Source organism: Apiospora phragmitis (genome assembly GCF_038363925.1).
Source record: "Apiospora phragmitis strain CBS 135458 chromosome Unknown utg000010l:1.0-9815664.0:1.0-9183399.0, whole genome shotgun sequence".
NCBI lineage: Eukaryota > Fungi > Ascomycota > Sordariomycetes > Amphisphaeriales > Apiosporaceae > Apiospora > Apiospora phragmitis.
This window is the reverse complement of record NW_027117409.1, coordinates 4,287,107-4,302,108: the sequence shown is the minus strand read 5'-3', so window position 1 is coordinate 4,302,108 and position 15,002 is coordinate 4,287,107. Positions and strand designations below refer to the sequence as shown.

The 15,002-nt window shown below is 51.4% G+C and overlaps 2 protein-coding genes across 2 annotated transcripts; both read right to left on the bottom strand.

Annotated features, from left to right (window-relative positions):
- Nucleotides 1-1,971: 1,971 nt before the first annotated feature.
- PG994_011076 (versicolorin reductase) lies at nucleotides 1,972-2,926 on the bottom strand (the record flags this gene model as incomplete). The annotated part of the gene is made up of 3 exons (XM_066862485.1): nucleotides 1,972-2,006; nucleotides 2,123-2,708; nucleotides 2,729-2,926. 3 exons carry the CDS (start codon nucleotides 2,924-2,926, stop codon nucleotides 1,972-1,974), a joined length of 819 nt encoding a protein of 272 aa, XP_066711595.1.
- A 3,318-nt stretch (nucleotides 2,927-6,244) lies between these two features.
- PG994_011075 (uncharacterized protein) lies at nucleotides 6,245-9,579 on the bottom strand (the record flags this gene model as incomplete). The annotated part of the gene is made up of 8 exons (XM_066862484.1): nucleotides 6,245-7,322; nucleotides 7,383-7,492; nucleotides 7,545-7,582; nucleotides 7,644-7,740; nucleotides 7,796-7,984; nucleotides 8,038-8,502; nucleotides 8,594-9,022; nucleotides 9,535-9,579. The coding sequence occupies 8 exons, from the start codon at nucleotides 9,577-9,579 to the stop codon at nucleotides 6,245-6,247; spliced, it is 2,451 nt and encodes an 816-aa protein (XP_066711594.1).
- Nucleotides 9,580-15,002: the final 5,423 nt, after the last annotated feature.

Here is a 15,002-nt window from a genome sequence, read left to right as displayed (position 1 = left end):
CGGCGTCGTGGCCACTGTCACGCAGACACCACCTGTGATAAGGAACCGGTAACACAAGTGGCGGTTGTAGAGCTTGATGGGCTGGAAATGACCTTTGGGGTTCAAGAGCATATTCAGGATCGGCCTACAAGAAACATCCCCAAGTGGACACTTGCACTGAACTACATGCAGCTCTATCTTTTCCTACATCTTATTATACGCTCTTTGCAGCATGGTTGAAATAGCTTGTTTGTGACAAGATGGTAACGCTGCAACTAGTTGAGATAAACTCATGTCGACTCTGCATTGACATATGCCATCGCCCAGTCCGCAGATGCAATCGCCCGCTTGACCGGGTGATGGGCAACTCCGATATAGCTTGGTCGCAGATGGCGACCAAACGGAGATTTTGCTTCCTATCCTTGCTCCTCCTCCTCCTAGCCTATTAGAGGAGTTTCTTGAGACTCCCCCGATCCCGACTCGCAGCAACCGGGTGCGTGAACGTGCTTTTACGTGCTCCCATTTTCGGTACCAAAATGGCATCTTAATGCGTCACAGGGAACCGGTATCCAGATAGCTATCACTTCCACAAGCGGACTTGTCCACGGGCAATATTGTTTTAGAGTCACACTTTTTTTACAGCATAGACTCTTGTGCTGCTGGACAACACATTACCCCTTAGTCGTGAGTGATAGCGTTTGCTGACCGAGTAATAGAACAGACCAAGGCTGCTAATAAGTTTGAAGGTTCAAGACCAAAAGCGCAACCTAACTATAGAACAGAGCTACACGACAGGATTCCCGAGTAAGCTGACTGATAGCGGAGAGCTACTGTTGATTGCTTACTAGAGCTTCACATGCTCGCAAGATCATGTTGGTCCAACGCAGAGTGATCGACCGTCCCATCTCAGTACCAGGATCTGGCCAAGAGGAGCAGAGCTAACTGATGGGAAGGCGACGGACTTCCGAATTTGCCAACACGGCTCTACGGACAAGCTGATTCTTCACTGGTTTGGCTGAATGCCACTTGCCTCGGTATTTTCTTTTTCTTGGCGGTGTCACGACATGCCCACAACACGTGGCGAACCTATCCAGATATTATTCTCACCAGTCACTCGCAACGATTGGAGGGGGGCACATGGGCTGGGCACGGGGATAAGGCTCTGCTCCACACCCTCGCTGACGAGCACTGACTGGGGCGAGCCGGGGACCTAAACCGACCTCTCCCTCCTATTGGGCTCAAGGGAATGGCGTGCATGAAGGCCTTATAGGGCTATTGGCTGCACCCGCTTGCAGACTAGTCCCGGGATCCTCAGTAACAACTGGGTGGGTGTGGGTGTGGAATTCATCGCGGGGTACCTCACGTAGTTCGCTATGTGATTGAGATTCATGCTACTTATTATACTGGACACCACTGGCTTAGCGCCCGACGTATCGTGGGTGATGACATGTGGGCCAAGCGATAACATATGAATTGAAGGGCGATCAACTCTTGTGCATGGCGCAAGAAGCAAGAAGCCATAAGAAGAGCAGGAAAATGCGAGGCAGTGTATGCCGACGTCGAGCAGGAAACCGCTTCCAGGCATGACAATCATCAACGATAGGCCAGAATCACTACAAATAGCATCAAGCAGAAGGTGAAAAGACAGGCGCCGAGAAGGATATTCTTGCGTGGAAAAAGAATCCGACATGTACACAACATGTACACATCCTCGCAGCCGAACATCCGTCTACGAAACACAGAACTGATGCAAAGCGTCCCCATGATCACCAAGCTTTTCTTTTTCTTTTGATTTCGTCTTTTTTATGAATTCCGAGTTACTATTGTTCTCACACGATACGATAACTCAAATGATGTCTATCTGCAATTCCAAGGACCCAATCATCTTGCCAATGTGCGGAGAGGGGGATCCTATCATGGTTAGGACCCACGTATATCATCCACTCACTCACTCTCTCACTCAAGTCAACAGGTGCACCCAACAAGAGAGACTTAGACACCACCACCAGAGCATCGGATAACTTGGCCTAGACGAGGGGGTAGGGTTATGTGTTAGCTTAATTTAGACCGTCTGAGGATGCATATATGGATGTATGCCACGTGGTTGAAATAGGGGTGGGGAGCAAAAAAAGGGGAGACTTACCATTGATCCATTCACCCTCGTGGCTGACAAGGCAGTAGACGGCCTTGCCGATGTCCTCGGGGGTGCCGACGCGGTCGAGGGGGCAGAGCTTGGCGAGGCCGGCCTTGATGGTGTTGATGTCCATGCCCTCGTGGCCGCCGGGGACGTAGTGCCACGAGTTGGCGTCGAACATGTCGGTCTGGATGCCGCCGGGGGCGATGGCGTTGCAGGTGATGTTCTTCTTGCCGCAGTCCACGGCGAAGGAGCGGGTGAAGCCCTCGACGGCGGCCTTGGAGCCGGCGTAGAGGGCGTGGTTGGGGACGCCGGCCATCTGGGCGGCGATGGACGAGGTCAGGACGATGCGGCCGCCGCGGCTGCAGTGCTTGAGGGCGTTCTGGGCGACGAAGAACTGGCCACGGCAGTTGAGGTTGAAGACTTGGTCGAAGAGCTCCGGGGTGACCTCGGTCTCCTCGCACCAGACCTCCATGCCCGAGTTGGAGACGACGATATCGATGTGGCCGAAGTGCTCCATGGCGCGCTTGAAGAGCGAGGCGACCTCGGCCGGGACCGAGATGTCGGCCTGCATGGCGACCGACTTGGAGCCGAGCTGGCCCAGGCCGAGACGACCTCCTCAGCGGCGGAGGAGCTCTTGGCGTAGTTGACGACGACGGAGGCGCCGCGCTTGCCCAGCTCCATGGCGATGCCCCGGCCGATGCCGCGGCCGGCACCGGTGATCAGGGCCACCTTGCCGGCAAGCGGCTTGTTCTGGGTGTAGGTGCTGTCCATGGTGGTGGAGGGGATGTCTTGGGTAGCGGAGGGAGCCATTCTGACTTGATGATGGGGGATTGAAGGCTTGTATTTAATGATGTATATCGGATGAGATGATGATGATGATGTGCCGAGTTGGAGCGGTTTAGGAGATGGATGGTGGAGATGGATGAGACGCATAAGAGTCGACCAGATCGAAATCCCTTTATAAGGCAGAAGGGCGGTGGATGTGTCTTGGGGTCTCCGGTAGTTCGAGTGTCATGTTTGGGGAAAGTGTCGGACGACTAGCTGGACAATTACGGACGGACCGCAGCGTAGGGACAGGTCGGATCTCACAGGAGAGCCCGAGAGCGCGCCCTTTCGCCAAGCAAAGGAGCCGGGCGCAGGGTCCGTCGTATACCTACTATTGCATTGCGCTGCGCTGCGATGCGTTGCGTTGCGATGCAATGCGATGTAATACAAACAAGTTGCAAGTGTATAACACGATTGCCAATGCGAATAAAGTGCCGGGACAGAGTCAGCTTGTTTGTTTGTTTGTTTGCCTCTGTGTGAATAGCAGGCTTGTACTAAAATTAGCTGCTGGCTGGCTGGCTTTTACTACTTTACTTCCCTTTTGAGACGATCGAGGGTCAAAGCACCAACATGATTGGCTGAGGCCCGACAGCTCCCCCTGCGTATCCTGCGTATCCTGCTGGTCCCCCCCCCCCCACCTTCCCAAGGCCTGCCTCCCCTCACCCCATCGGACATCCGGTTGACCAGCACAATTGGCAGAAGTTGCAGGATGTTCCTTTCCCCCATCCCACAGTCATCTTTCTTTTGTTGCCTTTTCTGCATGGATATGCTTACATAAGTTACTTTGGTTATTCAGCATTTCATATCTGATAAGGTGATAAGAGTCGCTGTGGACCGAGACCGAGACTGCTCCTTCGTTTTCGTTGCCTGCACCAAATGCAAAATGTACGAGCTACCCCTATTCTGCCAAAATAGGGGTCCAAAATAGGGGTATCTCGTATACCTTCAACTTACATGCGCATTCTTTTCTGACAAGCTGCACTCACAATACTGATACGTGAGTTCATTCCAGTCTCATCACCGCACTGGGTGTCATGGCCCACCCAGGGCAAAAGGCCCTTTCCCTGGGATGAACATGGAAATCCTGGAGACATGGGCATGTTGGGGGCAAGACTTGTTCTTGAAGACCCAAACTTCGTTCCTAACGGACAGTGTCGCAGCAACTGTCAGGGTCCTGAACATAGCATATGGCAGGCTCGGGAGCCTCGGCATAGCGGATGGTTGTTTATGGCCCCTGAATCGGACCCTGCTATTTGTTGTCCATGGGCAATAACCAACGTGACGGCAGCAAGCCATACTGAAAATTGGGCATCTCGGGGGCGGCCATGTGCTGCTGCCTAGATTCAGAGTCACCCTATCGTCGACTTACAACGAAGTGTCAGTGATATGGGCCTGCCTTGACCGGTCTCACAAGTAACATATAACAGTTCCTTCTTTTTTGCTTTTTCTATCGCAGATATGCATGTGCATATCGAACAGGTACATACATGGGGGCGTAGAGGCCCCAAACAGGCTAGACATACCAGACAGCCGCCGCCCACACACACACTATTTCGGCCTGTACCGTACCGTCCCATACCTCCAACCGTGAACAGCCCTCGCTTCGCCTCGCATTGCATATGCGTGCGCATAACCCAGCATCACCGCCCGCACCGGTGGGAGTAACCAGTGGCTGATATCGCCTCTTGGATGGGAAAAGAGAGACGATTTCGACAACACCCTAGAGAGAGGCTATGTGTGTGTGTGACGTGTTACCAGGAAACCCAGGGTCCTCTGCAGACTTAGACGGGGTTGGTCGGAGATAATGGCTGACCGAGCCGAAGATTGGTCGCACAGGCTCGCTCATCCATCGGATCTCCATCCCGTCAAATCTGCTTACACCGCCACAATTGATCCTCTCGTCCATCTGGAGAAATCCCCTTCCCTGTTATCAGAGAAACCTTGAGAAATAGTTATTTCGACAAATCATTAACAGCATATTCATCTTAGCTAATGCGCTCACTTACTTGTTGGTGCGTGGAAAGTGGCCGCCCCCATTGTGGGCGTTTACACCCAACTTGCGTCGACTGCAGTGAATAAGTAACATGGAAGTCACGATATGCAGATCCTGAGGTGGCTTCGGTCATCAGTGGGTGTTACGGGACCGATGAGGGTCCAATACATACCAGGCCACAACCCCCAAACGAACCAACCATTGAAAACAACACAACGTTGAGACTTATTAGACTTCCGGTTTGCATGAGACATACATGCTTGGGTGGTGGATATCTTCTAATCACTACCCCTACATATGCACCTACTAATCCAGTAAGCGAGGACGAAAGAAGAAAACACAAGTACCCCAAGAAGTCCTAGACAGTTGGCGTCATGTCGTCATGCCGCCGCAGAATATATCCCCGGCCACTTCGACGACTCCGCGTCAGGATTCTACATTGCCAATTGGTTCGCCAAAATATTGGTGCATTTGTGTGTGTGTGTGTGTGTGCTACCGAAAATACGCATGTACCTTACTTACCTACACGTTTATCGGTGCCAACCTAGCAGGCAGCGAAAAGAAATGTTGGCATTCCAACATCTTATTGAAACTCTCATAGGTAACAACTTGCCCGAATCATTCCCTCAGAATCCCATGCCGATGGTATCTCACACACACACATACACACACACGCAGAAGTCCCGACGGCCTACTAACCACTAGTTATCACTGTCCAAGTGTGATTTATCCCGGTTTCCCAATCACAAGTGTCGTTCACCTGCACATCGATTGCTTTACTCCAATACAGACAGACGGCCATCGTAATGATCGCCACGCGGCTTCAGCTCTAAGATCGCCAGGACTTAAGCGAGCACTGGTTGTCGACATGAGTCACGATGGCGAGTACACTTAATAAGCACTGGTGTAGCCAAGCAACCCCTGGGAGCAAAAAAAAGGGGTTGGGCGGCGTCATGGGATCAGTAAGGGATCTAAGTTGAAGGAAGTATATTACAACTCAACTCCCATGGTGGAAGAAGGAATTCGTATTCAAATTCCCTGCAAATTAAAGGTTTATCGTGGTATCTAAGAGGTATATATCTATCCTATATACAGTAGAAGCAAAAATCCTGAAGCCCACGGACCTGGATTCAACCGGCTGGGCTTAGCCGGATTCCCGTACCAGAAAACCCCCAAACGCCTGTACGCCAAACAATCAAATATAACTCCGAACTCCATGGATGAAAGCCGTGGTGGCGCGTAAATATTGTGTGCATAGCAGACGTGAACATGACCGCTATTGTGTAAAGTTAGGTAGAGCGATTATCGGATCACTGGACCGAGGTGGATATAGCCCCATCGATACTCCAGTTACTACCCAATGCAAGGAGCTTCCTCCTGATACCGTCGCTGAGGCGGCAGCTGACGCTCTCTTCAATGAACTTGGCGGCGTAGAGCAGAACGTCAGCTGGCTTGTCCAAGTTAGTGGTACTACCATCGCCACGCGAGAGTACTGGAATGCCATCCCCGTTCCATAGGTAGGCAATGACGGCCGGGTCCTCAGGGGTAACCTGATCGATGGCCACGAGATTCCCCTCGTCCCGCTGTTGGAAGTTGGGGTCTAGACGAGAAACGCTATCCGTCCAGAGGATCAATGCGGCGCGGTAAAGGGCGGCACTCCACCATGTCGGACGCCTGTCAGCAGACATCGCCCTGATGAGGCGCAGAACTTGTCCGCAGTGAAATATAGATTCTTCGCGCTGATAGATGCAGCGCTTGTGCCGCAGAGATAGCTCCCAGTAAGATCCGTCAAATCCCTCCCGACGAGCCAATCGTTCGATCTCGGGGAAATTGGTGACGGCATTCAGAGAAATCAAATGATATAGGACCAGATTGGTCTTGCTGACGGAGCAGCTGGGGTTGGAGTTGTACACTGCTATGGACAGTTCATACCAGGACTGTAGAAGGGCCTGGACCTCCTCAAGACGCAGCATGGTGGACGCTTTGGTTACCGTCCGGGATGCTGTGCGGCGTGTGCTCAGTACGTTCGAGAAGCAGGATAACATCTGCCTTAGATGGCACAGAAGGCTTTGTAAGGGGTGTAGTAAAAGGCGAAGCTGGTGGGCAGATAGGGTGCTTTGTCTTCTTGACAAATTCTCGTGCAAGAAATCCTGGAAGATGTCGTATAGTGAAGGGCTGAGGGAAGGCGTGTTAAGAAGTTGAGGGTTGACATTGGCCGTGCAGCCGTAAAGGGACTGCGTGGCTTGCTGCCACTGCTCGGCGTTGGCCGACATCCATAGAAGATCTGGACCTGGTAGCGGGGCGCACAGCTCGCTGATATTCAGTATAGGTGCTGTATCATGGAACAGACTCAGTTCCTGGTCGACCATGACCCAGTTGTATACCAATCTTATCGTGGCGTTAGAACAGCACCCTCTGCATGGCGATTGGGGCTTGGAAGGGCCATACCTGTTTTGAGTTTCACGAGCCGACCAGTCTCGCCACTGCAGCTCGAGCGAGCCGTGGAAATTCGGTATCATGGCGGGTTGCGCATCCAACATGCCTGCATGCTTCAACATCTGTGTGTCGGTTAGACATATGTAGAGATTTGGGTTCCAAGGATTCACTTACAGACAGATACATGCCTCGTTGACCCAGAGAAATGTCCACTTTCGAAGGAGTAAGTACTTACTCCTTTACAACAACTATATCGGGGCATTATCAACTTACTTAACCACTTGTCACCGCTCCAGGCCCCAAGGAGGGTAAAGAGTAGGGAGCAGCGCACGGTGATGGGGTCGGCACACATCTCGATATCCTTTTCGATCTGGGGATTCCAAAGTCAGCGCATTTTCAGAGAAAAGGATGCTCAAGCTACCCACGATATCGAAAAGACTGATGCGACATGTTTCGACCAGTCCTGCACTCAAGGCTCTGGCTTCAGCAGTCGGCACTACCGAAGCGCCTTGTGCAATCATTAGCAACACGAGCAGAGTAGAGGCCTTGTTGTTTTGGACCATCTCGTTGGGATCCACGCAGCCCGTGGAGACCAACGAGTAAAAAAGGACAAGCTGCGGACATAGCTCCGCAGAAAATATTCTAATATTTTAGAGGGTGGGAGGACCAAGAACGTGGCCAGGCCAGGGCCTGAAAATCTGTCCTTGCTGTAACCGTTGTGGCCCCCTCGATGTATTTCAAGTGCCTTGTGTAGGAAGCTTTGTGTAATCGCCAGCATATTGTCCCTGGTCCTAGAGTGTAGTGGGATCACCGAGGCAAGATCGGTCGCATCCCAGTCAACTTGTTCTAGATAACGTTCAAGCGTTTCCCAAGTATTTTCTTGTTTGCTCTTCTGTTCCAAGCTCTCGAGGTGTACGATGGCGGTTCGAGGGCAAGTACCGGAATACACTGGCGGAGTGCACCGGGCTAACGGCCAAGCAGCTTCAGCGGCAAGGACGACTTCAAGATCCGTGGCGTCGTTAGGACTTGAGACGGCTACGTCTATAGGTTTGACTGTCGGTTCATATTCGCCATGCGACATGATGCTGGTGCTCGTACTTCGTGTGTGAATAGAGCCCCTTGATGAGCTCATCTGTTCTGAGTTAGACGAGGCATCGCTCATCTCGGCAAAAGGTGGCATAGATACATCAGCTGTCCCCAGCGGTACATTGGTTGTCGAGTACATGTCGAGGTCCAATGAGTATCCCCGGCCAAACAAGCATGTCGCTGTAGTTATGGTCTTGGTGGAGGAAGTCGCTGCCCAGCATAAGCTCATCCAAGTCGACTTTGGTGGATGGGGATGGGAAGTTGCTCTCGGTGCCTGGGTGGGAATTCGCTGGCGAGTTGTTCTTGTTGTGAGGGCTCTCGCCCTGCTGTATCCTCGGGTCTATGGTGTTGATGGCATCGGAAGACACCATCGACTTTGCTATAGACTCTTGTTTCATGCCACCATCGAGGTCCATGAATGCTGGATTCATCGTAGTGGTTGCTGTGGCTTGCGGTACGGGCGGCTGGTTCTGTAAAGCCGCCGCAGCTCGCAAGGCCGCCTTGGAAGACCTGATAATCGACTCTCGAATTAGTTCTATCTGGGAGATATCTTGTTCGGCGAGAGGCTAGATTGTTGCAGCTTACCGTCTGGCGAACCTCGCCGCGCAAGGTAAGCCTTTGTCGGCACACCGAGCACAGGGCACTCGTTTATCACAGCCTGTCTACTCGCGTCGTCCAGTCAGTCAGTATCTGTTGCCGATTTTGTGTCCAAAGGTCTTAAGTTACCTTCGCCTGTGCGCAGTTCAGACAAGCAATGGGTTGTTTCCCGACAACCGTAGGGGGCGCTCCCGGGTTGGTATCCAGAGCCGGTTGTTCATGGTAAGTAGAGAAGTGGCCTGTATATTTAAGTTAACTGTGCTGCTCTCATATACCCTCATATACTGGGCAGGCTTTTCCAGGGGATTACGCACGTTGAAGAAGGTCCCTTCGTGCGAATGAGAGCTGACAGCTCTGGCAACGATGCGGCTTGACGTTGGTGTGATTTGGTATATGGCGTTCAAGATGCTCCTAGAGAGAGAAAACTCGTGTCAACAAGATGGGGATGACATGGCCACAAGGACGAATAAGATCTGCATACCTTCCGAGTGAACTGCTTGCCGCAGTAGGCACAATAGACGACCATGTTGAGTACCGTGAGTAGTATTTACGTGCAAGTGGTTACGATGGTCCAGTTTCTTCTCGGCATCCGTGAGTGTCGTTGAAGGATTCGATGTAAGTCGAGCAAGTGTGGGCGAAAGCTAGAAGATGAGATGCAAAGGGATTACGAGCGAACGACAGGTGAAATCAACAAGCCAAAGCGAACATGTAAGAAGCCGCGTCAAAAAAGTGGCATCATAGGCAGAGAGCGATGATAGGATGGAATGGAGGAGTGCCCTGTCTCTTAATAAAGAAGCGGTTGGCGGCGTTGCTGATAGAGAGATACTCTTGTGAGTAAGTCATGTACGTAGTAGGTACAACACAACATTGAACTGAACCCGAGCACAAAATGCGGGAGGCTTTCATAGCGGCCATCCATTGATCCATTTGATTGATATCGTCGGTACGTACTGTGCCTGCCCGCATGTACCTGAGGGTACGCAACTTACATTTTGATGCTGATTCTGCTTTAGCGTTTGCGTTTGATCTATTATCTTTCGCACAGTCGCCCCAGGCACTCGGGATGCGTGCGGATGCGTTGCTGCAGGACCTCTGTTCGCTTCCGTGCTGGGGGCTGCCATTGGGGTTGAGCTGCGCTGTGCTGTGTTGTGCTTGGCTGGGGGCTGCTTGCTGCTAATGCTGACGGTGCTCCATCATGCTTGATTACCTGCCTAGTTTCGTATTTTTTTTTTAATAGAGTAATAATACAATAAAGATAGTATATATTTTCCATGCTCATGAATATTCCGATTCGAAGACGAGCAGCAACCCGTTTCTGGCTTGGTTTGTTTCCTTCAAAACATTGGCCGGGAAAAAGAAGAACAAATTACCACCCCCCTGTAGCCCTGCCAAGAACAGCCTCTGCCCAGGATGGAGCCCCAAACTCTGATTCTATACATGTTGAGCTCCCATTGTTCGCGAAACGACAAGCCGGGCCCCAATGGGATCTGAGCGGCAATCCCAACTCAGTAAGCCACGGCCGACTTGCCATTGGACACCGGGTCTTCGTAAACGGATTTGATTGGGAAAAGACCGTCTTGTTGCTCTTTTAGGTAATTAGGTACGGATACGAAACGAACGAGTGGGTGGGTGTGAATAATGTCCATTTCCAGGCACATGTTGTTTTGATTCATGTAAGTCCATATAGAAATAAGAGCACGACCGCCCCTCCTGGCCTGAACTATCTCCCTATCTAGTTACGTATGGACATGTGCTATGGATTTCATCAACCGGAGTTATTACTCAGATGTGTAGAACCCTGTGTGTCTGTGGGGGGGAGGGGAGCACGAGACTGCTGTGTGGCCTGAGAAGATGTGCCGAGTGTAATCATCCTTTAGACACATGACGAAGCGGACGAAAAAGGCATCTTTTCCAAGGCTAAATCCAACGTGAACATGAACAGCATTGCCCGAACCTAATTGGTCCCAACGAAGAGGCGACTCGAGCTGTGGGTGTTGTTGGTCTTGGTATTGGTGTGTGTGCCTGAGCTGAAGATGAAGATGCGTGTAAGGTTCAGTACCTACCTTCCTGGCGGGGCTGATAGCCAGACATCCACGGCTCCTACCAGCGTGAATGCAAGCAAGTACTTTCTTGAGTTTTCAGGGAGGAAACGGCTTCTTGGTGCTTGCATGACAGAGCTTTCTCTAGACGGTAATGGCGCCACTTTGCTGACAATTCGCCATTGTTCAGAATAGGCTGGAAATATTTCAGAGGTCCCCTGCCATGCCATGCCCATTACTCCCCCCCCCCCTCCAATTAAGCTATGCTGCTAGAGTACGGGCTGCTGCACGTCTCGGTCCAGAGCTGAGATTGTCGGTCCAACAGCCCCTCGGCCATGCTAACGGCTTACACTACCACCCCTCCCGAATCCCATTCAGATCTACTCTGCAACTGGACGCCTGACTTTGAGGGGCCCCAGTTCTTTGCCCCCAGGATCGATCCCCCCACTATTCAGTGCTGTCGTACGACCGACCTAAGCTATATTACCATTATTATACTGGCAGTTACGACTACACCCTGTCTTGTGTACTTTATGTACTGACTGATTGGCTGCGAGCCATGTGGGCGAAGCAGCTAAGATATGTAGGTAGATATGCTGCGATACGGCGACATCTGCCTAGTTCAATGCTCCTCTCCATGTATCATAAGCGCAAACGAGTGGTTATCTGCGAGGAAAAAAGAGAAAACGTGTCCGTTGTCGTCCACCCCCATCCATACTTACACACACACACACACACATATCTTGGCAACACCATACCGACGAGGCGGTCGTTATATTCTCGTTGCATTACATCGGGCTGATCGGGGACGCCACCGGCGAGAGTGTCAACTCGGCTGGCGACCAACCGAACCAAAGCATGGATAAGGTAGGTAGGCAGTTAAAGTTGGAAAGAACCCTCTCAACCCAGACAATAATACGGCAAGGGAGTTTAGTGCGGCGTGGGCGCGCAGAGAAACGATGCAGTCTTATATGTTTCACAATCCAATGGATGGCTTGCACTTGTTGGACCGGAGGTATGCAGGCCACACACATACGTTGAGAACATGCAAAAAGCCACACTGATCTGTCGGTCAACAACAGAGTCAGCCGCTTAGATAGATAGATAGATAGATAGATAGATAGATAGATAGATAGATAGATAGATAGATAGATAGATAGATAGCAGGCCTTATCAGAGCTGAGGATATGGAAAATGCTCGTTCGCCATGTCAAGTGACTGCAAAGGTGGGCGGCCAGGCGGCCTCGCCTGAACCAGTCTACCCACACAATGTCACGATGATTGGGACTCGGACCCCGAAGACGGGAAGATCGGGACTTCTGGCAATTGGCCTTAGACGAGGCAGCCGCTAGAGAAAACATTTCTGGCCCAGCACGGCAACGATTCTGTCCCTGTTCTCGTACCTGAATGCGCACAAACTAGTTGCTGTGCCATATCCATCTCGAGTACGGAGTATGCCCACTGTTTTTCCAACATCTGAAGTCGTCATCCTCCTCCTCCTCCAAGATCGGCATGACGAAAACCATCTGTGTCACCTGGCCACGGTTGCTATCCGTCCACCCAGCCGCCTGGGTGCCATGCTAGGTCCTTTCCACTACTGTAAGGTTTATTTCTGTGTCAGATCGGGATGTGCATACCGAAGGATCAGAATTCGAGAAATCATTTGTCCCCATTACGACAACATGCTGTGTAAGCAGCGGCACTTCGCCTACCTACTTACTTACTGATGTACGCATGGGCGCTACGGTTATTTTTACCAGTATATCTGATCTGATATATCGTATACGTAACTTTAGGTGAAGTCAAGTACGGAGGTATATCCGTACTTTGGCTTGATTGGATCCCTCGGTCGACCCAGCCCAAATTTCTTTTAATTCCCGTCTACCGCCGCATCGACTGAACATGTCTCAACTTTTATTATGTGCGTACCTTGGTCCATTCATTTCGTCCTACGGCTGACTTGCTGCTTGACGGCCTGGGAAGCGTCGGTCGTACTCTGTTTTCTCTCCCGCTCGGCCGTCGCACAAACAGTTTTCGTCTAGTCAACCGTGTCACGACCGAGTAAGTAGCCGTGATTCGGTGCAGTGTTCTAGAAGGAATAAAACAACTCAGACGTGTATGCAGTGTCAGTCTATCATGTAATGTAATAAAAGAAATAATTATTATTATTATAACAACCATAACAATAATAGACTATCTAAAGCCGGTAAGTCGGGATTAGGTAACCGAGCAAGCAAGAAAGAAAAACTAGATCAGCAGTGTCATCGTCCAAAACAGCCTCCTTTGGTTTATAGCTTGTGTTTGTGGCACGCACCGATTCGTTCAGTGGACCGGCCACCAAGGCAAGCCTCACCTTGCACCTCGCTCAACCAACCATCGTGGAGAATGGCCTTGTTTTCTTTTTCTCTCATCCTTATTTCGTACGGGAAATCAGCGGTCTCAACAATGTGTCTGGTGCCTGAATAGTCGCAGATCCTTGCCCCTCGTAGACCCCCTGTCTCTACCGGTCGGTATTTAGGCCGCCGGCTGGATGTCGACTTCGGTCCACCATTTGGCGCGCCAAGCCAAGCGAATGCGCGAAGGGGACGCCATCTCATCCTTTTTCACCCATGCCCGCCCGTGGAGTTGCTTTGTCTCGTCGTATTATTGGTATTCCCGCCAGCGTCAAGCCTCTCCCGTCCATCCGTCCCTTGTTGTTTGATTGTGCTGTCCCAAGCCCCGAGATTGATTGGCGACGATGACGATGACATCGTCGGGCGAGTCGTCCTGCCCTTGTTACACTAGGACGACCTCGACTGGCTTCGGTCCCGAACCAAGGACGAGATACCCGAATGGCCAACTCTAGATATTGCCCTTCCGAACTCGCTCGTCGTCCTTCTTCTTGCAGCGTGCCAAGCAAAGCAGACAGCTCATAGCGCCGCGACCAATCCGACGGATAGCCACAATCCACAACTGCTCCCCCCACCGGTGACTGTTCGTGTTCCTCGTATGGCGCGGGGACTTACATGCTGCTCGTGGCGTTGCTGTCCTGGAGACTCGGTCTCTGGCTGCAAGGCTGTGTCGTTCGCGGAAGGGCGAATACTAGGTGGTTTGGTTTGCCGTCGCCATGTCTGTCCTACCTTGTCCCTCAGCCTCACCCCGCATGTGGAGTGCATCGTGGGTGTGTTATTCGTGCAAATGAAATGTCCTGTTTTGTGGTGGTCAATCAGTAATCAGCAGGCCATAAGATGTTTGTCTTATGTGCCAGGTTAACGTAGTGAGGGTGTGTATGTGTCGAATGCAGCGAGGTATGTTTCCGTTGTCCACTGGATATCATTGGCCAAGGATCGAGCCAAGGAGTCCAGCTGCTCTTTCAGCCCCGGATTTCCGTGTGCGGTGACTTTTTCTCGTTGTTTCATCGCCCGGAATCGCCAACAAGTATCAATGGATCGGTAGGCCCGTTCGAGCTCCTCCTAGGGTTACTGTCAATGTATCGTCTTCCGAAGGGGTTTCGGGGATATTCGACATGTTCCGCTTCGTGTGGTTGATCAAGAATTGGCGTATATACACCCTTTTCTGCCGGATTTTCCAGATCGCGAATATCAAGCGTGTTCTCAAGCCGTCATATGGTCATCTGTTCCATCGACTTCTCCCTGCAGAAAAGCTCTGGGTTCGTTTTAAAGAGAACGACAGAGCAGACGGTCTCTACTTTCTAGGGCAGACTGTCAAAAAGCCCGAGACGCTATCGTCATCTAAAACAAGAGTCTAATTTCCGGGCCGGACTATAGTCTTTCGGATATCCCCATCTCACTTCGTAAGGCACCACTCTAGAGACCCATCTAGCCCCCATACAAGCCCCGACTGACTAAAGAACAGTACCAAGAGACATTCGATATGGGCAGATCCTTTATCACCGGAGGCTCCAGAGTCC